At 38.6% G+C, this 26513-nt stretch overlaps 1 protein-coding gene across 5 annotated transcripts in view; it reads right to left on the reverse strand.

Annotated features, from left to right (window-relative positions):
* The window catches only part of LOC126091857 (START domain-containing protein 10-like), a 124065-nt gene that overhangs the window by 19932 nt on the left and 77620 nt on the right, over positions 1 to 26513 (reverse strand). For 3 of the 5 annotated variants that reach the window (XM_049907127.1, XM_049907128.1, XM_049907126.1), the window contains exons 3-6: positions 23355 to 23502; positions 18910 to 19062; positions 7079 to 7203; positions 5503 to 5625 (exon numbers count right to left, since the gene is read on the reverse strand). In XM_049907127.1, coding sequence (XP_049763084.1) covers positions 5503 to 5625; positions 7079 to 7203; positions 18910 to 19062; positions 23355 to 23502 — 549 coding nt within the window. Of the gene's footprint in view, positions 1 to 5159; positions 5221 to 5391; positions 5410 to 5502; positions 5626 to 7078; positions 7204 to 18909; positions 19063 to 23354; positions 23503 to 26513 lie in introns of those variants that run through there. The other 2 variants (XM_049907129.1, XM_049907131.1) reach the window with 2 other exon arrangements.

A 26513-nucleotide genomic window follows, 5' to 3' on the forward strand; every position in this document is an offset into this window, starting at 1 on the left:
ACACGTTGTTTTACTTATGTAACTGGCATTCGCTTTAGTGATCTCAAGGTGATGTTTTAGTTGCAATTCTCCGGGGTCTCTGTTTTCCCTAATGCTTTCCATTCCCTGTATTGACAATTGATTTACAACCTCAAGTTCGCGATTGTCTCTCGTCACCAAAAATAATTTTGTATCTGTTGACGCTTCAATGTGGTACTTGAACTTGTGACGAAGCAAGCTGGGATAATTTTTACTTCCCCCCTTGTTTTACCGTCTGCCTCCTTAAAATTAGTTTTTTCACTTTTAACTAATTACCATTAACATACATGAATAGAATATGCATTTTCACAAAAGAGAAAGGTTGGCCCTTAGTCTTAAAGAATATAACACCAGATCTAATTTTGTGCTTAGTTTTACGTATATAATTGATTTTCTAATTTATTTTGACTATTCCTAGTTAGTATCTTTTGTTATAGGGTGAAATCAGTAATTGTTTTGTAATTTAAATTCTACTGTTGACGTAAAACAAATATAAATTCTGAACTAATCATAAACATTTGGAAGATGAAATACTAGTAATCTTAAAATATCTATTTGGCTATATTCAAAAACATGTTAGCAAAGTCAGCCCTTAATTAATTTCAAAGTAATTACGAGTTTTGTCAAAAGTATCATTTACACAATGATATTTGTTAATTTCGTGATTTAAACAAATAATTTGGCCTAACTCTTGCAGTAGAAGAAACTGTTAAAAAGAACCAATTTTCAATGTATTCAGTTAATTTAATGAGTTAAGTTTTAATTGTAATTTCTGAAAATTAAACATTGAAAAATGTGTAGCTTCAGGGCCTATTATTGTGATGATATATAAAGGTCCGGTTTTTGGTCATGAGACAGTCAGTCCATGGCCGTGTTTCAGACGAGGAACCTGTGTTGGTAGAGCAACAACAATGCATCAACTTAGCTGTGAAATAAGTGTTACACCAATAGGCCGTGTGTTAAAGCAATGACAGTGTCTGCTCCATATGTATCTGATTTTTCCGAAAGAACTGGGAATTATGTGGTTATGTTTCTACTGCTCGTAGATGTTCAACAGTAAACTATTGTAGCAGTACGCGGATGTTTGCCTGCTAACTATTAATGAGGCTTATGGGAAGTTAGAACAATCGTGCACTGGCCACATATAACTGTATTATTAGGGGGTTGTGGACAGTGAAATTAAAGTACTGCAAAACACAACTATGCACCTGTCGGCTACATTATTTACAGTAGTCAGTGTTGGAATCCACAACCCATTATTGAGCCAGTGTAGCAACACAGTACGTCGATACCGAGGACAACAAAGAAACAAAAAAGGTGAAAATTGTCACAAGCTGAGAGTGGGTCTCAAGGTCACCATCTTTACCAGTAAGTTTGGCAAACTTTGTTAGTGGTTCAGTCTCAAGCTTCTTGATGATAATGGATTTCTTTCTTCCAACCACTTTATTAGTCACAAAAAACTGAACAGTTAATGCAAAGAAGTCCTTTTTTAACTTGTGAGAACACCAGCCATGGATACTGTTCAAAGTGATTATCGTGCACTTGGTTCAAATGGCTCTGAGCACTATGCGACTTAACTTCTGTGGTCATCAGTCGCCTAGAACTTAGAACTAATTAAACCTAACTAACCTAAGCACATCACACACATCCATGCCCGAGGCAGGATTCGAACCTGCGACCATAGCGTTCGCTCGGTTCCAGACTGCAGTGCCAAGAACCGCACGGCCACTCCGGCCGGCTATCATGCACTTGTCTGCATTCAATCCATCCCCTCTTCTTGTGCTCGGAAGTAGGGAAGATATAACCATTTTCAGGTTTTTTTGGAACTGTGAGAAGCTTGTGTTTTATATCATCACTAATATTTCCTGATGATAATATATCCAAATAACTGCCAATATCAATGGGATTAAAGGAATCAATCGATGAACTTTGTTGTAGAAGTTTCAACAAAGTGGTGGGCTCTGCCTGTACATCTGGTGGTGTTTTTGCAGCTGAATGGCGACTGGAATCTTCAGATGTTTCTACTCTTCTTTTTCTTATAATGTAATGATACATTTTATTATTTTGTTATGATGTAGGTAGATTAGATGCCAATTATTCTCGAATAAACACTTTATTAGCGCTGAAAAGTGCAACACTAGTACTGCGTATTTCTAATATCATTAAACGCAACACTTACTGAAGTCCGTTGTAACAGCTAATAATTGCAGTTGCTCAATTTTTATCACTTCCAAGATACCACAACAATTGCAGCTTTAAAATTGACTACCTGGCAGCGACTCTGCTTCCTTTATACATGGGCTCAGTTGTTTCGAGAACATTCGCTGCCAGAATGTTCACATACGACTTTTATGGAGTGTGAACAAATGCCTACTGTGGAACCAACAAGCCGATATGTACCTTACGATGTATAATATAAGGGCAAGTTTCCAATGACGACATCATCTGGCAATTTATGTGTAAGGAACTTTTATTGTCGATTCTGTTCCTTTCTAGTGCATTCGATAGAGGGCCTGTGTGGTAACAATGCGTTTTTAGGATAATTACAAATGTTGTAATAATATTTTTACTGAGAAATTACTGTGAATTACTATTATTAATACTTCACAATCAACTGATCACTCTCTCTCTTGACTAACCTTCTCACTTGCACATGTTACAACTAGGACTTTTTACTTAGTCATTCTTCAGTCTTAATATTTCTGCTTCTGAATGTAAAATACCTTCCTATTTGGTGAATAGTCCGTATTTATAACACTATGTATAGAAGGTTCTCAGTACAAGAAAACAGTAGAATATTTGCGACTTTTCTCTAACAACTGCCAGACAGAATTACGTATCGAGATCACTAGAATAGACGTAACTTTTCTCGTAGGTATGCGTTAGTTATCTGTGTGCCAGACAGAAATACATAAAATATGATGACATGGACGTGCATGATACACAGGAAAGTACAACTACTCGATAACTCGATTCAGTTGAGTCGACTGAGCAAAGAAACAAACAAACAAAATAGTGTGCAGGCTGACAGGCGGGGGTGGCACAGGTGGCAATGCGGGCGGCCCTGCAAGAGGGAGCGGCGCATATGTGTATCTGCCACTGCCTTGAGATTGGATTAAAGGAAGAATGACGAAATTCAGACGCATGCTGCTAGATTAGTTACCAGCAGGTTTAATCAACATGCAAGTATTATGGCAGTGCTATGTTAACACAAATGGGAATCCCTGGAGGGAAGATGATGATCTTTTCACAGAAGACTATTGAGAAAGCTTAAACAACTGGCTTTGCAACAGACTGCAGAATGATTCTACAGCCACCCAACACACAACTTGCCTAAGGACCGCGAAGACAAGATAGCAGGAATCGGGGATCATACATAAGCACACAGAAAGTCAATTTTTCCCTCACTCCATTTGCAAGTGGAACACAAAAGGGAATGATTACCTACAGTACAAGGTATGCTTTGCTGTGCAAATGCAGATGTAGACAAACTAACTATTTAGTTACTAAGGGTTAGCTTTATTATTAGAAGAAGGAGCTAACTTTGAAGTTAAAATTAGTTAGCAGAAAATAATTCAAAAGATATTTCAAACAAACTGCTCAGGAATTTTAGGAGTTTTCAGTGGAAATTCTTATGGAATAGGATGTATATTCATTAAGATACTTTGGGACATTTGCTTATGTAGAATCAAGTATCAGATGCAACAACATATTTTAATAATGAACTGGATACATTACAAAATACAAATGGCAGAAGTCAAAACTCTGTAATTACTGCGAAATGGAAATTTTTACACAAACTAAATGTCTAAAGTATTGCATGAAGCACAGGTTGTTTTAGTAAATACAAAACAGATCTAGTACATGTTCAAGCAACTACAAAGAAAATGATGAAAGAGGTTTGTGATACGGTGCATAATGTTATTTGTTTGCAAGTGAATCATGCAATAAGAATGGACATTGCTAGAAAAGCCTGCACAATAGCATATACTTCCCTTATTTTGCATAATGGAACTAAATATCCTTACCACTATGTTTATCAAAGAAAATATAATGACTAGTGCCACCACTGTAAAGATAATGTTTATACAAATAAAACATCTACAAGTTATATTCACACCCTTCTTTTACGGTTGCACACTGTTCTACTGATTTCCATACTGCCAATAAGCTTTACATAAAAACAATAAAAAACAACTATACTTCAAATGCAAACATGGCAAAAGTTGAAGGAGGGGGAGGTGAATCCTAGCTCAATACTGATGTGCAAAGTCCACTGTAAAATCAGCGAACACACCCAAAAAACTACAGTGGATCTGCAAGGTGTTTCACAGTTACATACGTTGTTGTAGAGGGAATTCAGTAGATTCACTTTTACATAGGAACTTGCCAGTATGTCCGGATAGTCAGTTTTTACATTAGAAAAAGCGTGGGGAAAGGAGTCCGATTCTTATGTTTCATACATAGCTCCCTTGTATGGTAGACTATCCACATTAAGTGCTTGCACAATATTATCACATGATTTTTCTCTGTTTAATAACAGTCCAGTTTGTAGTTTACTTCCTTGGCTATTCTGCTACACTGTATGGAGAGTAGATAGGTCTCAGTAACCACACACTTAGTTGCCAATGTCTCCACAACTGACTCCTTAGTACACTTTATTTTGTGGTGCTACTTGGGACATATTGTTCAAAATACTCCCCTACAGTCATTTGGGTTGTGAGTGCAGCAGTAAAGATCCACAACACTAAAGGAAGTTTTAACAAAGTGCATCAGAACTTACCAATTATACACAATTTGTGAAATGAGCATGGCATTCTTAAATCAACATGATTTTGCACTTATCAACAACGCAAATAACAATATTAATGCATGGGTTAAGACCCTGCACTGATGTGTTTTTCTTGTTAACATGGAAATGCACTGTTTCCAGACATAAGTTTCTATGTGAAATATTATCTCCCTCTTTAAACACTAGAACTGTGAAATACCCTACATAGCTTTTGAAATCACAAGTTCTTCCTTCTTGGGCAACATTGAAAGAAATAATGGTGAAGTACAGGAGAGTGCATCACAAAGGCAGCAATGAAGAAAAATTTTTGAAATGCAAATGAGAAAAAACAACAATTGGTAATATTCACAGTTAGTGGTATTACTTGCCTGATCACTAAATAGTAATTATCATCAAAGTAGAGGCATCGACTGGAAGGGAGAGGGTATGTATTACAATAAGTATATAAAAAGAAGACTTTTTTGCTTAAATTAATCTACAGTTAACTAAATATGCTGACATGAAGCTGATCACTACTTTGCAGTTGTTGAGTTGGTAAGTTGCTTGAACATTTTTTATCTGCGTTTCAAATGTTGCATCCACAATGAAACTGTAAGTCACTATTGAACAATGACAATTAGTTACATCTTTTGTTTTTATTTTTTACTGTGAACAGTAACTTCAAAACAAAAATTAATTATAAATCTACTTACATCCTGAATTGAAATTCTTGGACTTGTAATCTGCTCTGGAAAATGCCATGGTTTAAAATTTGGATTATTGAGTTTCTTCCAGTCAGCATAAGCTCTTGATGCTTTGTATAATTTTTTAACCATCTGCAGGTTAGAAAGAAATGAATATTTATGAACGGAATAATATTTTATATCTTATTTCACAATACATTTTTCTCGTTCTTACACTGGAATATATAGAACATCAGTATATAATTATTCTGTGGTCAGTTTGATTTATTTCTACCAACAGGTTGATTTTTGAGCCTAAGACGATATCTTCTGATGGTCACTAAATATTAATCTTTCACAAATTAAATATCTTCCTTTGTACTGTGTTCTAGTTTGAGGCATTTTTCCAGAAAAATTAATACATGGCATTGATTCATCATTTTACAAAAATTATGTTACTTACACATGTTAATAATTACTCATCTGTTTCACATCATGCTTCATAAAAGTAATGTACTTTAGAATAGTGTCCTACCTTTGTGATGATGATGATGATGATGATGATAGTAGTAGTAGTAGTAGTAGTAGTAGTAGTAGTAGTAGTAGCAGTAGTAGAAGTAATTTGTAAAATAAATCCAAGTTTGTATCACTGGGAGTCACTGTCTGATAATTCTACATCGATGTTCATCAAACTTTACAAAAACATCAAATAATGAAAGAACATCGACTGCAGTTTTAATGTGTACTTCACCAGGAAGAATGTAATGACATAAATACTAGCATGGAGCAGTAATAATGTGTGAAACAGATGGGATGATGCAGGTGACAAAAAATTTGGCACCACCTAAATGCTTAGAGACTTTCAGTTTGTAATAGATAGTAATTTTTCATATTTCATCCATTAGAAATTAAATATTCCAGGCATAACAGTAGTAAAGAATCACCTCAAAATTTAGATTAAGCTTTCTATAACAATAGAATAATGCAAGATTGGTCATTTGACAGTAACATGATGCTGGAAGGGTATACATGGTATGTTTAAAAAAGTAATGAAATGTATGGAGCTCAAAATGAGAGAGTATGTATTGTTCATGCCCCTGCATTTATACACCCTCTTTCCCAATCAAGTCTCCAAGCTTTGTATTAATTTTTTACAAATAAAGTTTCATACAGCTGTAGTCATTCCCATTAAAAGGTGAAAGGACCTTCACACAGTTGTCAAGTGCATTCTCAGTGATGAAGGCCTTATGCCATCTTCAATTGTGTAGCTGGTACAGGCCTGACTATTATTCCTCAATTGTGAAACTGATGTTGCAAATCAATATTTAACTATTATAACATTACTTTGCTTCCCAAATATGATTCACAGTTGATGGCATGTTGAATCTGTTTGAAAATTGGCACAGCACATGGCTGATGATAATTTCATTACAAAATAATGTATCTAAGCCAAAACAGACATTGAAAAATTTAATACAATGAGAAAGAAAAGAACTATACTGAAATGCATTCAGTGCAGTAATCAGTCATGTGAAAACATTAACTTTTAGTAGCACAAACATATGGATGGTTTCAGTTCAAACAATTCATACCAGCTATCACTTACTTTAGGTGCCAGAATTTGTGTGCACTTGTTGACCAGCCACGGAGGAAGTGTACCATGAGGATCAGTCTGAGAAACGTAACCTAGCATACAGCCGGCACCCTCAGGTGATGGACGGATTAAGAAACCTACAACATCAATCCTCTGTTACTTTTAACAAATTAAATTAATAACAGGGTGAAAAAATTATGCAATGTCTTTAACTACTTGTGTACATGACGATGAATAAATCTGAGAGGTTTACTTCTTTTGTTTGCACTCATATCATGCCTGTGACAGACCACTTTAATGCTACAAATTGTTTCCTACTAAAACACTATTAAAACAGAACAGACATTTTTTCACAGTTTTAATCATCAACCACACACTATCTTGTACACTATTTGATCAAAAGTATCTGGACACACTTTATGTAATGCAGAATTGAACACTAGTGTCACAACAGATGAACCCACCAGCATAAAAGGAGGTGGGGTGTTGTCAGTAGAGATGCAGTAACAGCAGAGTGGGTCAGTCAAGAGCACTCAGTGACTTTGAACACTGATTTGTCATTAGATGTCACTTGAGTAACAAATTCATCAGGGACATTTCAACCCTTCCAAACCTGCGCAAGTAATTTGTTGGTGATTGTGAAGTGCAACCAAAACAACAAACACAGCTAAGCCAAGACCAGACAGACCTCATGTACTGATGGACACAGACCACTGAGCATCTTGGAGGGTGGCTGGGGGAAAAAAAAATCAGCAGAAGGAATCAGTTTTGAGTTCCAATGTGCTACCTGCTGTCCAGTTAGCATAATGACTGTACAAAGGGAGTCAAAACAAATCAGGTAGAATGGTTGGCCAAGAGCCTAGATGCAGGGGTAACACCGGTTCCCGTCAGATCACCGAAGTCGAGCACTGTTGGGCTCGGTTAGGACTTGGATGGGTGACCAATCAGGTCTGCTGAGCGCTGTGGTTAGAGGATGCACTCACCCCTTGTGACGCCAATTGACAAGTTACTTAACTGACGAGTAGTGGCACCAGTTATGAAAACTGACAACGACTGGGAGAGCCGTGTGCTGGCCACGTGACACTTTGTGCCTGCATCCAGTTATGCCTTCAGCTGTGGTCAGTTGGTACTGTTGGGCCTTCCGAGACCTGTTCGGACAGAGAGCTACAATGGTCGAGCAGCTTTTCATAAACTACACATTTCTGTAATCAGTGTTAAATGACACTTGAAACTGTGAAGAAAGCAATGCCACTGGACACTGGATGACAGGAAATGACTGATTTGGAGTGATTAATCATGCTGCATCCAGTGGCAATCTGTTGGAAATATTTGGGTTTGGTGGATGTCTGGAGAACGTTACCTGTCATCATGAGTACTGCCAACAGTGAAGTATGGGGCAGGTGGTGCTACAGTATGGGAATGTATCTTCTGGTTAGGCCTTGGTACCACTATTGTGCTACAGAAAATGCTAAATATGGAAAGATATGAACACTTTTTATAGCATTGTGTTTTGTATACAGTAGAGGAACAGTTCAGAGATGACGATTGATTGTATCAGCATGACAATGTACCCTGTCATAAAGAGCATCTGTGAGGTAATGGTTTGGGGACAAAATAACATTCCTGAAATGGATTTGCCTGGCCAGAGTACTGACCTGAACCCAAGGGAGCATGTTTGGGATGAGTTATAATATTGACTTCACTCCAGACCCCAGTGTCCAACATCACTACCTTCTCTGGTTTCAGCTCTTGAGGAAGAACGGGCTGCCACCCATCCACAGACATTCAACCAACTCGCTGAAAGTGTCCCCAGCAGAGTTCAGGCTGTGAGAAAGGCAAAGGGTGGACACACACACATTATTGTCAGCTAAAAGGTATCTGGATACTTTTGATCAGATAGCGTATGGCAATCAAACAAATCTTTGGATGCCTAGGAAAAAAGCAGACTGGTGATGGTGATCATTAACAGCTGACCAGTTTATTTTAAAGAGAGATGCTTTACTCAAACCAAGATCATGTGCAGCCCTACTAAATTTTAATAGAAGCTTCTTTGTTACAGAGTCTGATTCCAAATAAATGGCTAACTTGATTTATTATACTCTTGTACAGGATTCAAGTTAACTATGTAACATTTGACAGTGATCATGACCACATTATTGACAGCTCATACCACATTCAATTCTATTTTGGAACCATAAGCGACACACAAAAAAGCTGTACAGTATGACACACATGGAAAATTTCTTGTACAACTAAAATGTTTCATTAATTATACCAGTAGCAAACAGAATTACTAATTTTCAGTATCCTTACTGTTCTTCAATCTCTTTGTTCTTTCTTTTCTTTTCTTTTTCAATATATTCTCAGTGACTTAGTCACAAAGACTAAGCCAAGACTTGAGTTGAAGCTCTTGGTCCTGGCTGTGCATTTGTAGTCTGTGGGCTGATTTGCTGAACCACTGTGTTACAGCAGAGAAGAAGGATGGGCTGTTTCTTGATCTTTCCTTTTCAAGGACAATCAACTATTAATCACATCACAGTGCACTTCCCTGCCGCAGCATTAAGTGTTTTCCCATTTACAAGCACCTGTGATCTGAGGGTAGTGAAACAATTGCTGCTTGTGCACAGTCTGACAATGAAGGCTGATTTCAGACTTGTCCAGCTACTATCTGAATGGCACCACGCACACTGCTATAGTTATGAAAAATTATATGATGGCTTGCATATCTACCCAAGATGATCAGTGGCACTGCTTAGGGCAGCAGCTGTGGCACTGTTGAGTACTCCCACTGTGGTGGACAGCTGTCATGCCACGTGGGTGAATTAGTAAATGCTGGTGCCTTCACTTCTTTGAGGCATGGCACAGAAACCTTACTGGCAACAACAGTCCATAGTTCAGTCAATTCATTCCATTCTTCTTTACCTTTCCTTTTTTTCATGATTTATCATCATGGGCCTAGACATGATTTGAAAGACTAATCTCTTTATTGGAAGAACAGCCATTTTATGGAACGAAACACTGGGCAACTACAAGGCCAGGATTCATAACTAAAACATGTGGACTGTTACATTCAAGGAACTGAATGGATCATTTCTAGGCATGAGTGGTAAGGAGAGAGAAATACAGTAAGTCATTCAGTAACATAAAACTGATTTATGGTAAAATTTTCAATGGAGTAATAATAATCTTCCAGAAATCACATTTTGGAAAACTGGCAATTCACAGGTACTGTAGATGTCAAAAAGTAATGGGTCATCATGTTCCTTCATCATCCCACATAGCTCACCAAATGCCTACATATTCATTAAATTACCAGAAGAATTCTTCAGGTTTACTGCAGAGATCTTGCAATAAGATGAGGAACACACTGAGTTTGTTCACATTACACTTTGCTGAGAAACTGAAAAAGTATGAACTGAAGGCTGCTATTGCTGATCTTGCCACGCCGTGCTGTGTGCAACAGCAGCATGAGAAATGTGAATTTCCCATGGCAATGGTGCCACTTACATGGTTGCCAATCAAGTATAAAATAAAGTACAAAATATGCCTCAGTCATCAGTAGTTACAAATATGATTTTTTTTAACATACAAGGTGCATTCAAGTTCTAAGGCCCCCGATTTTTTTTCTAATTAACTACTCACCCGAAATCGATGAAACTGGCGTTACTTCTCGACGTAATTGCCCTGCAGACGTACACATTTTTCACAACACTGACGCCATGATTCCATGGCAACGGCGAAGCCTTCTTTAGGAGTCTGTTTTGACCACTGGAAAATCGCTGAGGCAATAGCAGCACGGCTGGTGAATGTGCAACCACGGAGAGTGTCTTTCATTGATGGAAAAAGCCAAAAGTCACTAGGAGCCAGGTCAGGTGAGTAGGGAGCATGAGGAATCACTTCAAAGTTGTTATCATGAAGAAACTGTTGCGTAACGTTAGCTCGATGTGCGGGTGCGTTGTCTTGGCGAAACAGCACACGCGCAGCCCTTCCCGGTCGTTTTTGTTGCAGTGCAGGAAGGACTTTGTTCTTCAAAACATTTTCGTAGGATGCACCTGTTACCGTAGTGCCCTTTGGAACGCATTGGGTAAGGATTAGGCCCTCGCTGTCCCAGAACATGGACAACATCATTTTTTCAGCACTGGCGGTTACCCGACATTTTTTTGGTGGCGGTGAATCTGTGTGCTTCCACTGAGCTGACTGGCATTTTGTTTCTGGATTGAAAAATGGCATCCATGTCTCATCCATTGTCACAACCGACAAAAAGAAAGTCCCATTCATGCTGTCGTTGCGCGTCAACATTGCTTGGCAACATGCCACACGGGCAGCCATGTGGTCGTCTGTCAGCATTCGTGGCACCCACCTGGATGACACTTTTCGCATTTTCAGGTCGTCATGCAGGATTGTGTGCACAGAACCCACAGAAATGCCAATTCTGGAGGCGATCTGTTCAACAGCCATTCGGCGATCCCCCAAAACAATTCTCTCCACTTTCTCGATCATGTCGTCAGACCGGCTTGTGCGAGCCCGAGGTTGTTTCGGTTTGTTATCACACGATGTTCTGCCTTCATTAAACTGTCGCACCCACGAACGCACTTTCGACACATCCATAACTCCATCACCACATGTCTCCTTCAACTGTCGATGAATTTCAATTGGTTTCACACCACGCAAATTCAGAAAACGAATGATTGCACGCTGTTCGAGTACGGAAAATGTCGCCATTTTAAGTATTTAAAACAGTTCTCATTCTCGCCGCTGGAGGTAAAATTCCATCTGCCGTACGGTGCTGCCATCTCTGGGACGTATTGTCAATGAACGCGGCCTCATTTTAAAACAATGCACATGTTTCTATCTCTTTCCAGTCCGGAGAAAAAAAATCGGAGGCCTTAGAACTTGAATGCACCTCGTACTACTCTTTGTAAAATTTTGTATAAAGATTGTGGCTGTAATATTTTTATACCCCTTTTCAAGGAGATGATTGATTTCAAGGGTTTGTACTCATATGTATAAAACTAGTAGCAGTAGTTTTGTTGACTATTCAGTGTCCATAGAAGGCTAGCAGACACAAGCAAACCTCCGTGTATCAACAATGTAGGAAAAGACAGACTGTTGCTTACCGTACAGAAGACATTTTAAGTTACAGATAGGCACAATTAAAAGACACTTACATAAAGCTTTTGGCTACAGTCTTTATGAAGGCTGTGGCCAAATGCTTTACGTAGGTGTCTTAATTGTGTCAGTCTGCAAATTAACGTGTCTTCTTTACAGCGAGTAGCTATCTGTCTTTTCCTTCATTGTTGTGTGCAAGGGTATGGGGCACAGGGAGCAGAGAAAAATTTGACAGACTGGCTAGCCATTAAGCACACCAAGAGACAAAAATTCTTAATACTGCCAACAGACACATATAAAAGTAGAAAAACTATTCTAGCTTTTGGAACTATTAGTTCTTCCTACGACAAGGAAAGAAGGGTAGGCTGGGGAAGATCACTCACGTGCCAGCACAAGACAGACCCACCTGTTCTGAGGACAAGGGGAGACAACTAGGCTATAACAAGGAGGTGACAGGAAGAGTAGGAGGACAAAGGTAGTACAATGCTAATCACTGTGCCATATAAAGTTTGTATATGATAGAAGGGCAAAATGAAAAGTCTTATCAAGGTGGACTGAGAAGAAGAGCACTGAAAGTAAGCTTACCAGCACTCCTATTTTTTTTATTCATTATTAAACCTACTCCTGCATTACCCCTATTTGATTTTGTATTTATCATCATTTACCATACAGTACAGCTGCATGCCGTCAGGAATAATTATGCCTGTAGTTTCCCCTTGCTTTCAGCCATTCACAGTACCAACTCAGTAAGGCCGTTTTGGTTAGTGTTAAAGGCCAGATCAGTCAATCATCCACATTGTTGCCCCTGCAACTACTGAAAAGGCTGCTGCCCCTCTTCAGGAACCACATGTTTGTCTGGCCTCTCAACAGGTACCCCTCCGCTGTGGTTGCACCTATGGTATGGCTATCTGTATCACTTAGGCACACAAGCCTCCCCACCAATGGCAAGGTCCATGGTTCATGGGGGGGGGGGGGGGGGGGATATATATTTAGGCAATTTTAATTAAGAATGAAATCATTGTCCTGGTTGGCTATATTGCTTTTTGATTATATTTAGGATAGGCCATTTTTGGCCTTCGGGCATTTTCAGCATTACATTATAGTATATTGCTGGCACTTGTGGCCAGGAGATGATATAATGTAAAATGAAGTTGGAAGCTTAAGATATGTGCTTGAAAATGATCAAAGGTTGAAATTGGCCAATCACATAGATAATAAAGCAATAATACAGCCTACCTTGACCAAGTTTTCAGTCTCAAAATACAATGAGGGTGTAACCCTCCACAAAAACAAAATTTTAATTAAATAAAATACTCTCAGTTAAACACACTGTATCTTCATGAAGGAACTATAGTCATAAAACACACTATTCCCACTGTTTATCACTGTCAAACACATTACATTTTCACAAAGAAATTGTAGTCACAAAACAAACTAGTCCTACTGTTTTCACTTTTCAGATTGCACATGTTGCCACTACCCACAAGATGATGCTGTACTGCTGCACTTAGCTCGCCACAAAAAGTCACTATTATACATTCCGCATTGTTGGAAGTAGTCATAAAAATACATCAAGTGCAGCATGTGCATCGTCTATCACTGTGGCAATGAAATGAGGTGAAAACATGCCTATAAGTGTCAATGGTAGTTGCAGAGTGAAATCCACCCCTGCTACTTGTGGCATAAGCATCTCAATCATCGTCTGTTACTGATACAAAAATCTGCATGTAATTCAACACTACAGTATGTTGGTATCGTGAACTACAGTGTGTGCAGTTTTCTTGAGTTGTGCCAGCAGTGGCCACAGGGGAGGAAGAGGTAACCACTGTTGTCAGTGTGTGGCGAGTAATGTTGCAGTGGGAAGACATCCCTTAATGCTGATATTGTAAGAAGCTTGCGCTATGTTCTGACCACTTTTTTGGTTTTAATGATGCAGGAAGTAACAGGGTTTTGTGAAAGCGCATTACAATGACCTTCACGAGTGGTATTTATTTGAAGAAATGTGTATGAAATAAAATTAAGGCCACACCTCATGGTCGAACAATAAGCAGTTTGCTGCGTAATCACTACTGCAGAAACACTCCGTGTCAGCTCTTAATGCAGAAACTCAAGTGTCAGCTCTCAAAGACTGGCAGCAGTGGTAACCGTTATGAAAATTTCTGAAGTGTACCGAGGAGTCCCAATTAGTAGTAGAGTACGAGGCCTCAAGAAAACTTAAGACCACAGCTATTTCATGGCCCTTGGGACAAAGTGGATGAGCCAGTGTGGGCCTTAGGCTAAAATATTTGGAGACTGATGACTTAGAGTATTATCACTCTAGAGATCTTCATTCTCAGCTGATGGATCTTAAAAAGATTAAGCTCTTTCTGATTGGCAAACAAAAGACACATCTTACAAATGTGAAAATATTGCCTGCTAACTACAGTGCCAGTCACAAAATGTAGATGACTTAAGAAGGTCTTGAGAAACATTTGCGTAGCCTTTAAGAAAATAAGAGTCTGCAGCTGGAAAATACTACTATTTGTGGAGATTTAACCCTATATCCTCTTAAAGGGTAAATTTATGAAATGCATCATTAGAATTCTTTCCACCAAACTGCACAAGCAAGTCTCTAAACCTGCGCACGCACGCACGCACGCACGCACGCACGCACACACACACACACACACACACACACACACACACACACACGAGTGCAGTCTCAAGCAGTGGCTACAGTTGCCTGAGACTGCAGCCGTGTGTGTGTGTGTGTGTGTGTGTGTGTGTGTGTGTGTGTGTGTGTGTGTGTGTGTGTGTGTGTGTGTTTTTTACTTTTAACGAAGGCCTTATGGGCCGAAAGCTTTATCTGTGACAATCTTTTTGTTGAGCCTATCTGTGACTCTGCATCTCTGCTGTATGGTGAGTAGCAAGTTTCCTTTTCATAATATTGTTACATTCCATCCTAGATTTTCCATTGTTTGAATAGTGTATGACTGATTAAACGACGATGTACCCAACTGCTGGACTGACTGCAGGGGTAGATGACAGAGCTTGTGCCACATGCTCTCCACATTGATCTGATATGATCCCGTGTGATTTTTACACTTGGGGGTTCATAAAGGGCCATGTGTATGTGTCTCCACAACCAGCAGGTCCAGAGGATTGAAACAGTTGTGACAATTACTCCAGAAATACTGACCACGGTTTGGGAAGAACATTCTTACTGAATCAACGTGTGCCGTGTGATGAATGGCGATCACTGTGAGGACTTGTAAGAAAAACTGTCCGAGTTGCTCTTTCATTTGATGTATTATTTATAATTGTAAGTTGAACACAGTAAATACTTCAAAGCCATACATCCCTGATATTCATTTTCAAACACTCAGAATAATGACATTCTTACGTGAGGAAACGATGATGACTAGTCTTCACTTTGCAGCTTTTATAAGTTAATGTAATTTTATGTTTAGAAGATAAGAAGAGTCCACAACAGCTGGGCACAAGAGCATTAATCCGTAAATCATTAATTAGCAAATTTAACTTTTTGAGTAATGGATTAACTATTAAGTTAATTTTAGGAAATGTTAACAGATTATTTAACTTCTGTAAACTTTCTTTGAGACCATTAATCATTAATTAGCTACCCTCTAATTATGACAAAACTGATGCCACACCACCTGTGGAAATCATGTTCTGACAAGCTCAGGTCATGTGGGCATGTGGCTATGCCAAGGTGCACCCCTGTTAGGAATAGGTTCGTTTCAGCAGTTGCCAGAGAGCGCAGATAACAGGCGACACCGCGCTTGGGTAGCTATCATGACGTAGGAAGCTTGTATGTACGTACTTGTAAAACATTGAAAGATCATACATTATGTCATAAAAGAAACAAGACATCAGAGGATACTCCAAGAGCATCGGAATTTCGTGGACCACACTACTGTCTTACATCATGTTTGGTTCTTTATTATGGTGTAATGCCATGTGTTCTAGAAAATGAAAACATGCACTTGAAATGCAGCGAACAGCTGAAACTAGCCCACAGTATGGAATTAAACACTTTGTTTCAAATACATTGACTGCCTCTGCGGAAAAGGTTAACAAAAGTCAAATTTCTTTAGCAAACAGAAAAAAATAACGTCATTGATCTGCAAGGCGATTAATGCTTGACTGTCAAAAAGGTGTAAATAAAGTAAAATCTGAAACTAATGACATATTTCAGCCTTCTGTAATTATGTGAATGTGTTTTAATTCACTTGATAGCTCCCAACCACAGATATCTGTTTTGTTTTCATTTAACGTGAGAGTAAACGAAGGGGAAACAGCAAAATCACTAAATGTAAACACGAGTCATGTGGGGACTACCCACTATAACTCAGACTGCTCTGCACACCAACCCCGGATCTACGACATTTGCAAAAACGGGTCAATACTAAAAAAAAAATCGAACTTTCAAAATATGTTCATCTTGTAGTGCACATCTTTCTGAAAAGTCTGAAACATATAACATATGTATTTGAGGAAATGTAAGACAAATTCTTTGGTCTTAAGTATGCCAAAGTGCAGTGCCACGCCTCTTCATAAAGCATTTTTCTACCGCACGTCCAAACTACATTCAGAAGAGTGGAAATTTAAATGTCCTGTGGTGCCTCTCCTGCTCCCAGTTGGCCGGTTTGACATCCTGGCCCTCTTTTAAAAAAAACTCGCAATTAATAGCGGATGAGATTATTTGTAATCGAGAGAACAAGAACTCTTCAGAAAATCTGAACTCTTTATTGCCTATTAGTTAATAAATTGCTGTTTTGTGTGACATAAAATTAAATATAGGATATATAAAACCAATACTGACAAGAGATAAGCAAGAAATTACACATTTCTTCAAACCTTAGCTCCTAGCATTTTTTCTTTCTAATCTTGCTGCATCTTTCTGTGAATGAATCTATTACCTCATCAAAGTTCGTCAAACGTTTTGCTACATGAAAAATCGAAATGTTATCTAATACTGAAAAAGCTATTAATAAAAAAAAAACCCCAGGCTGGTGTGGTTTCTCAATCTGATTAAGTCTATTTTGTCACTGTCTGCTAGATAAAACAAAATAGACCTTTCTAATATGGCAGAAATTTTGTAACACACCAAATAAACGAGACTGTTTTGGCACAAATGGTCATTTTTATAACACAACAGAATATAATCCACGAAGTACCAATATCAAATGCATATAAGGCCTACTACAAGCAAAATGCTTTATGTTAGGAAATAGTTTCACATTTCATTCATACGCACCAGCTTCTCAAGCATGAGATCGAAAAGTAGTATTACGAAATTTTTATATAAATTTGGAATCGTCTCATTCTTCCATAATTTGTGTGATGTCCCCGTTTCTTCTCCTTCCTCGTTCTAACAAACAATCTTGTCATCACCAATTCTGTAGCTATTGCTGCCACTGTCAAAATTTGTTCACCGATTAACTTCACTAACCCTGTCAGAATCACAGGTTTAGTTATTCCGTGATTATTTTCCAGTTGCTGCTAGCCGGGGACTGCCCTATTGGTCCTTACTAGTGTAGCGATCTGGCCCAAAATTTTGTGTCAAAATTTCATTTTCTTGGATCCACCGAGAAGATAATACAGAATATTTCTCACCTGTTATTCCTGTCAGTCATTTATTTCCACTCTGGTAGTCTGAATCTATGGATTTTGCTAGTAATTATAACAATACTGATCATTTGCAAACCAAATCAACCACTTAATCAGACAGCGATTGGCATCCATCCTTTCGGCTTTACTCCCTCAGCTCGTATATCCCCACCCCCTTTTCGTCTGCGGAAACTTTACTTCTAGATGCGACGAGGATTCTCCTGACAGGGACATCACGTACACTATGCATGCATTCAAAAGTCAACTTATGATTCATTCAGAAATCAACTTAAAATTTGTTCAAACATGTTCAAAAACCAACAGGGAAGCGTTTCAAAATCAAATGAATAATTGATAGACAAACATGCGGTGGTTGCTAGGCGCTTTGTGAAACAAGTTTTTTTCCCTCAAGAATATGAATTTGGCACCCCCTTTTCCCGGTAGCATCTAGCTGCTTGCTGCGACTGTTTGCACAGCCAACAGCCACCTTCCTGTAGCCAGAAGTGGGGGAATCTACTACTGAAACATGACTCAACAGTGCATGCGCCCGCACGTAACTGCTAAAACAAATCGAATGTAAACAGTTGCGACTTGACGCTCATTGGAAGCAATTTGTTGTTATGAAGCATTGCTTAGTCTTCCTAAAGCCTTTGACACATTTTCAATTGGCAGGCGCTTGCATGAGCACTGTGTGTCATCGTTGTATATGGCGCATTTCCTTTGCAATTTCAAGTTATTTTTGTTTTTTTTCTCTCGTTTATGTTTTATTGTTGAAGTATTATTTTGCAGTAGCGGGATACAGTAATATCGTTTGTTAGAGTATCGGTTCTTACCAGTCAAAATTACAAAAATTTAACTGAAAACTAAAACAATGAAAAATTCCTGGAATTCTAAAAATATCCCGGGTTTTTCCCAGTTTTCTCCCAGTTGTCCCGGGTCGTATACACCCTAAAAGAAGTAGTAGTAAAAAGAGCATAAGTCATATAGTTTATTGTTTTGCTGAAACATTAGCGTTGGTAGCTAGTGTAATTTACTATTTCCTTTCATTTTATGTGGCACTTGTTACTCCAGACACAGGTAAATTAAATCACTACACAGCACTGCTAGCACAATTTCCCTACCTGTAAGATAGGATGTTGCACGAACATATTCTTTTCTTGGTGGATAATTTTTGTGGTGCACAGAGTGATTTATGATATATTGTTCTTGACCTGTGTCAAGCCATGACCTCTGTAGTACAAAATCTCTATTCTTGAGAGGAGCGGGGCAAGACACTGAAATAATAAAAATAATAACAATCATAAAAGCTCTTGGCGGAAATCATCAGATTGTAACTGGGCACTGGAAAGCACATTTTGGTGGCACCAAAATGCAATAAGCTATGCATTTCATAGTGATTCACAGATTATAAATGTAGGCTTCAATGTGGAAGGTACAAGAAACAGCTAGTGTGTCATTCAGGAACACACTGAAAACTGAGGAAAAGTACAATTATTTAGCAACAGGTAAAATAAATTCCAGCTAATGCAAACATTGACTCTGAAAACATACAAATAATTAAACAGATATTTAATTTTAATCTTATACAATAATGAAATAAACCCTCAGCAGGTGCTACAACTTTATAAAATTTAATTTTTATTCAAGACTAACCACTTTTGGGCATCTACATGCACCTCCAAATAGCAAAATTCACACTTGCTAATCACCACCCATTAGCTGCTGCTGAGCAGTGTGTGAAATATTTTTCTAGTTGATAGCACTTTCACTGCATATGAATGCAGATGCTGATTGAAAAGCTAAACATACAAGGTAAATATCTCTGTTAAATAAATATCTTGCATTGTTATCTTACATATAGATACTGATAAATGGTAGCTACTTACAGAACATATAAAACACCTATTATGTTATACAACGCCATGGCTATCACAAATAGTTAAAGCTTTCACTTTCTGTTTTCTCCAGAAGGGTTGTCAGGGATATTCTCGCCAATGTTTCAGCAGATACTTGGCAGTTTGCTTTTGTTGAACATAGATGGAGTTATTCGTAACTCATACTGCTCATTATATATTTCATACACCCCAGTGTCTATAGAAAACATCAATTTCTTTCTCATTACAAATATTTTAAGTGCAGTTTTGTATGTTCTGTATTTATTAACAGCATTCCTATATGCCTCAGGATATGTCCTATCAATTGATCCCTTCTTTTAGTCAAACTATTCCATAAATTTCCTCTTTCCTCAGTTCTATTTAGTACCTCTTAATTCGTTATTTGATGTGCACATCCTATCTTCTGCATTCTTCTGTAGGGCTACATTTCAAAACCTATTCTCGTCTTGTCTGAACTGCTCATCATGTAATTTCACTTCTGTAAAATGCTACACTCTAGACAAATATTCCTACAAATTTATATTCAATATTAGCGAATTTCTATTTTGCAAAAATGCTTTTCCTGCTATTGCAAGTGTGCATTTTATATCTTTCTACTTCAGTTATCATGAGTTATTTTGCTAGCCAAATAGCAAAACTGACCTATTAATTTTAGTGTTTTGATTTCTAATTAATTCCTTCTGCACTACCTGGTTTAATTTGACTGCATCCCATTACCTTTGTTTTACTTTTGATGATGTTTATCCTACAAACTTCCTTCACAGCTATATCTATTATGGTCCCCTGCACTTTCAAGTCCTTTGCTGCATATGACAGAACTACAATGTCGCTGGTAAATCACAAAGTTTTTATTTCTTCTACCAAAAGTATCATATCTACTTTCTCATCTACCTTTACTTTCTCCTCCATTTCCATAATATTGCCTTCAGGTTCATTTTCTCTGTATAGCCCTTCTCTATATTCCTTCCACCTTTCAGATTTCCCTTCTCTGCTTTCTGCTGGCTTGCCTCCTGTGCTTTCTGTATTCATACAGATGCTTCTCCTTTCTCCAAAGACCTCTCTATTTTTCCTATAGGCAGCATCAGTCTTTACCCTAGTCATACATGCTTCTACAGCCTTGCATTTGTCCTCAACCCATTCCTGCTTTGTAATTTTGCACTTCCTGTCAATCTCCTTTTTTCAAGCATCTGTATTAAATTTTGTCTGTTTAATTTTCTCCTTAGGTCAACTAAACTGAATGTCTCCTGTGCTATCCATGCATTTTTATCTGACCGTGCCTTCTTACTTATTTGATCCTCTGCTGGCTTCACAATTTCAATTCTCAAAATTATCCATTTGTCTTCTATTGTATTCCTTTCTCATTTTCAGTTAATAATTGCCTAATGCTTCCCCTAAACACTCTGGTTCTTTCAATTTATCAAGGTCCCATCTTCAATTTCCTACTTTTGCAATCTCTTCAGTTTTCTTTGCAGGTCATAACCAATAAATTATGTTCAGAGAGTACATCTGCCCCTGTAAATGTCTTGCAGGTTAAAATAAGGTTTCAAAATTGTGGTGTCACCGCCAGACACCACACTTGCTAGGTGGTAGCTTTTAAATCGGCCGCGGTCCGCTAGTATATGACGGACCCGCGTGTCGCCACTGTCAGTGATGGCAGACCGAGCGCCACCACACGGCAGGTCTAGTGAGACGTACTAGCACTCGTCCCAGTTGTACAGCTGACTTTGGAAGGAACGGTTCACTGACAACTACGCTCTCATTTGCCGAGACGATAGTTAGCATAGCCTTCAGCTACATTAACTACGACCTAGCAAGGCGCCGTATTCATATGATATTGAGATTCTATTAATGTATCATCAAGAGCGATGTTCTACAAATGTGGATTACAGTTAAGTATTCCAGAAGCTACGTACTTTTCTTTATAGCATTCATTACGTATCCTGTTTCAGACCTCACGCCAGCCTGCGTGAGTTTAAGCGCGTGCCTTTCGGCTTCCTCTCATTGTGTCTAGGCTGTCTTGTCTAGACACAACAAAAATCTCTGTCTAAGCATTATTATGTAAGGCAGTGCCTCTTCAGTTTATACGGCCTTTTTACACAAGTCACAAACCAAGTGCTAACAATGATTAAATTATGCTCTGCACAAAATTCTACCACATAGCTTCACATTCCATGCATTTCCTGCAGTCCATGTTCTGTAACTATTTTTGCCTTCTCTTCCTTTTTCTACCATCGAAATCCAACCCCTTATCATAATTTAACTTTAATTTTCCTTAACTATCTGAATAATTTCTTTTAATTCATCACACATTCTTTCAAACCCCTTTGACAGCTGTAGAGCTAGTTGGCATATAAACTTTCACTACAGTAGTGGGTGTTGGCCTTGTGTCTATTTGGTTACAATAATGCATTCACTATATTGTTCTTAGTTGATTACTAGATTACCCACATTCCTATTTTCTTTTTTATTATTAGACCTACTCCTGCATTAACACTATTTGATTTTGTATTTTTAACCCTGTACTCATCAGACCAGAAGTCCTTTTTTTTTCTACAACCCCCCCCCCCCCCTCCTCCTCCACCAAACTTACCTGATTAAGAGGTTTTGTGTGCTTGTTTTGTTTTTATTGATGATGGTATTCTTCTGAGCAGATGCCATATGAAAATGCAAATGGGGGAGTATTTTAGGTCAGCAGTATTTTATCTTACAGAATGCCTTCAGCATTAAATCATACGACAGAACTCCATATTCTTGGGAAGAACAGCTACCCTAGTTTCCCATTGCTCTTAGCAGCGTGCAGTATCAGAACAGCAAGGCCATGTTGGCTCATGTTACAATGCCAGATCAGCAAATGATTCAGACTGTTGACCCTGCAGCCTACTGAAAAGGCTGCTGCCCCTCTGCTGCCATGCCTCTTCAGGAACCATCTGTTTGTCTTGGCACTCCCCAGATGCAAATCCATTGTGTTTGCATCAATATAGTGGCTGAGGCATGCAAATCACCCCACCATGGCAAAGTCCATGGTTCATGGGAAAGGCGCATGGGCTACACACAATACAGAAATGGAACAGGAAGGGGAAAAGTTATAGTGGTACTCAATGCAGAGTATGGATGTAAGATGCTGCCCCACAATGCTGCAGGTAGCAGATAATATCCACTTGTTTTTATTTACAATAAAGTTTACAGTAACATTAACTTCCTAGAATCAGTTAGCAGTATATTACGATTTACTTCCTACTTTCTACTAATTTTCTTTAATTTCCTTTGTGTCATCACATGATTAGAGACTGTCTAGTTTTATTTTGATTAGAAAATTTCTTAAAATCAAGTACACTGTTTCCACTGTTGGCAAGGTGTGGGCAGTTACAAAAAACCCTCTCACAGCACAGCAGCGGATGACATGCCTTTGACACCACCCATTGCCTAAAAGATGCTTAAGTGTGCCTGTCAGCACTAGTATCAAACCTACATGGTGGCAATTGCATCAAACTAAAGGGCAGTGTATGCCATTAAGTATGTTACAAAATTGCAGGATGGGTGGAAGTTGACCCAAACTTTCAATAAAAAAGCAAGAATGGGGGTCAGTAATGTGCATTTTCCTTCAAAAGACAGAATCAGAGATAAATCTAAATAAGTACTTATTGAAGAGATCAGGACAAATTAATACTTACTTGCATAATATCCAACATCATTATTGGGATTCAGGTAACCAATATCATGAGATTCGATCATATTCAAATCCCAGATTCTTCTATAATCAGGATCATGCAACACATCATACAAGTCAAGAGGAACTACATCAGCAAAAGTTGTCCACACCTTCAAAAATAAATACATAAAATAAAACAACTTTCAAGATGATGTACATGAGTTATGAGACAGTAGAAGAATGTTGTATATGGACATTTCTCCTCCTTAATCTCAAATTATCTCACTATATTTTCTCATCCACATTTCTCTCCTCACTGTTGTTTTTCCTGTGTTCCGACTTGTACTTCCCACCTGTTTTATAGGTTAAGTAAAGTCACACCCCTCTGTCCTAATCCACTCACTCATTCGTAGTCACACAATGAGTTAAATTTTTTTTACAAACATATGTTTAAAATGTATTATCAAAATGCAATAACAAGGAAGTCTGAAATAATAGAGCAAGATACTGTGTAGGGCTGATCATGCACTGAAAGTAGATGAGCCAATCACCCTGTGACTACACTAATTAAATATATATGTACATTATTAGACAATGGAAAATCCAGGACGGAATTTAACAATATTATGAAAAGGAAAGTTGCTACTCAGCATACTGCGGTGATGCTAAGTTGCAGACAGGCACAACAAAAAGACTGTCACAAATAAGCTTTCGCCCAAAGAGAGAGAGGCTCATGGATTACAGCATTCAAAAGTGTAGACCAGGATGTACAATAATCTCCAATGCATACACTTGTACTGGCTACATATGTAAGGTTGCTACCCAAAATTTCTATGTTCCCCTTAACCCTGCTTCCTTTTCTTGGCATTACAGACTGCATATTCTGAATTAGTCTTTCAGCCATGAACATACGCAGAATAATTTCATGCATACATGAGGAATAAAGCAGATAGGGAGAAACACTATCATTATTTTATTCAGGTGATTGAATAAAATATGGACGCTGCCCACGGTTACTGCAAGGAGCTCCTGGAAGGAAGAGAGAATGGGGCCACACAACAGCAATTGCAACAGGTCTAATCTGCTGATGCAGTAAAAACCCGCTTCACAGTACTGAGCAGTTACCTCGGACCAGAGGCATCTACATGGCTACTCTGCAGATCACACTTAAGTGACTGGCAGAGGGTTCATTGAACCATCTTCACACTAATCCTCTATTATTCCAATCTCGACCAGCACACTGAAAAAAAGAACATTTATATCTTTCTATGCAAGCCCTTACTTACCTTATTTTAATACGATGATCGTTTCTCCCTATGTAGGTCAGTGTCAACAAAATGTTTTCCCATTCGGAGGAGAAAGCTGGTAATTGAAGTTTCTTGAGAAGATCCCTTGACGACTAAAAATGTCTTTGCTTTAATTATTTCCATCCCAAATCCTGTATCACGTCTGTGACACTATCTCCTCTACTTCTCTACAATACAAGTGTTCTGCCCCCTTCTATGAACTTCCTCAATGTATTCCGTTAATCCTATCAGGTAAGAATCCCACACTGCATAGCAGTACTCCAAAAGAGGACGGACAAGTGTAGTGCAGGCAATCTCTTTAGCAGATCTGTTGCATATTTGAGGCATTCTGCCAATAAAATGTAGTCTTTGATTTGCCTTCCCCACAACATTTTCTGTGTGTTCTCTCTAATTTAAGTTGTTCATAATTGTAATTCCTTGGTATTTAGTTGAATTTGCGGACTTTAGAGTCGACTGACTTATGATGTAACTGAAGTTTAACAGATTCCTTTTAGCGCTCACGTGGATGAACGCACACTTTTCATTATGTAGGGTCGACTGCCAATTTCTGCACCACCTAAATCATTTTGCAATTCGTTTTGATCTTCTGATCACTTTACTAGATGATAAATGCCAGCATCATTTGCAAGCAACCTAAATCGTTTATAAAGATAAGGAACAGCAGAGGGCCTGTAACACTACCTTGAGGAATGTCAGAAATCATTTCTGGTTTACTCAATGAATTTCAGTCAATTACTATGAGCTGTGACCCCTCTGACAGGAAACTATGAATCCAGTCACATAACTGAGACAGTATTCCATCAGCATCCAATTTGATTACAAGCTGCTTGTGAGGTACAATGTCAAAAGTCTTCTGGAAATCTAGAAATATGGAATCAAATTGAAATTCTCTGTCGACAGCACTCAACACTACATGTGAGTAAAGGGCTAGTTGTGTTTCACAACAACAATGTTTTGAAAATCCACATTGACTATGTGGTAACAGACTGCTCTTTCTAAGGTAATTCATAATGTTCAAACATAATATGTGTTCCAAAATCTTCCTACATATAAGTGTTAATGATATGGGCCTGTAATTTAGTGGATTACTCCTATTGCCTTTCTTGAATATTGATGTGATCTGTGCAACTTTCCAGTCTTTGGGTACAGATCTTCTATCGACCAAGTGATCGCATATAACTGTTAAGTATGGAGCAATTGCAGGAGCATAGTCTGAGAGGAATCCAACTGGTATGTAATATGGACCAGAAGACAATTTTATTAAATGGTTTAAATTGCTTCACTACTTCAAGGATATCTACTCCTAAGTTATTCATGTAATACCACCAGTGCAGCTGAAGGGTGAGCTTCCGTAGGGTCAGTGCCCTGATTACCACACGGCCAAGTCAGAACACTGTTATGGGTTACATGATAGAAATCACTATTCTGGCACAAGAGTGGCCAACAAAGCCCATGTAAATACCTCTCATTTTTAAATAAATATACACAGCCCGTCAGCCACCACCTAAAAGGAGAGGGGTGCACCAGCCTACAAGGCGACAAGGTGACTGTTGCCACCAGATTCTACTTCTACTAGCAGTAGGTCTACCAACTGCATTAAATCCAATGCTGATGAGTTAGCACCTGCTGACAAGTGGGTCTCCTGTGAGCCAACAATCTGATGCTACCGGCCTCCTTCCTCTGCAGCCTACAGTTCGGACCCAGGGCAGTGCAGCTGCTGACTCATCTTGCCTGTCATTTGTCTGTCAACACACACTAACACTTCTCACCGCTGCTTCCATGTGCAGGCATTATAGCTGAAACCCATTTTCCCCACACTGGGAGATTAGCAGGATTCCGAGCACTTCACCATGCTATAATCTGGGGCCATCAAG

This window comes from Schistocerca cancellata, chromosome 7 (assembly GCF_023864275.1).
Source record: "Schistocerca cancellata isolate TAMUIC-IGC-003103 chromosome 7, iqSchCanc2.1, whole genome shotgun sequence".
Taxonomy (NCBI): Eukaryota; Metazoa; Arthropoda; class Insecta; order Orthoptera; family Acrididae; genus Schistocerca; species Schistocerca cancellata.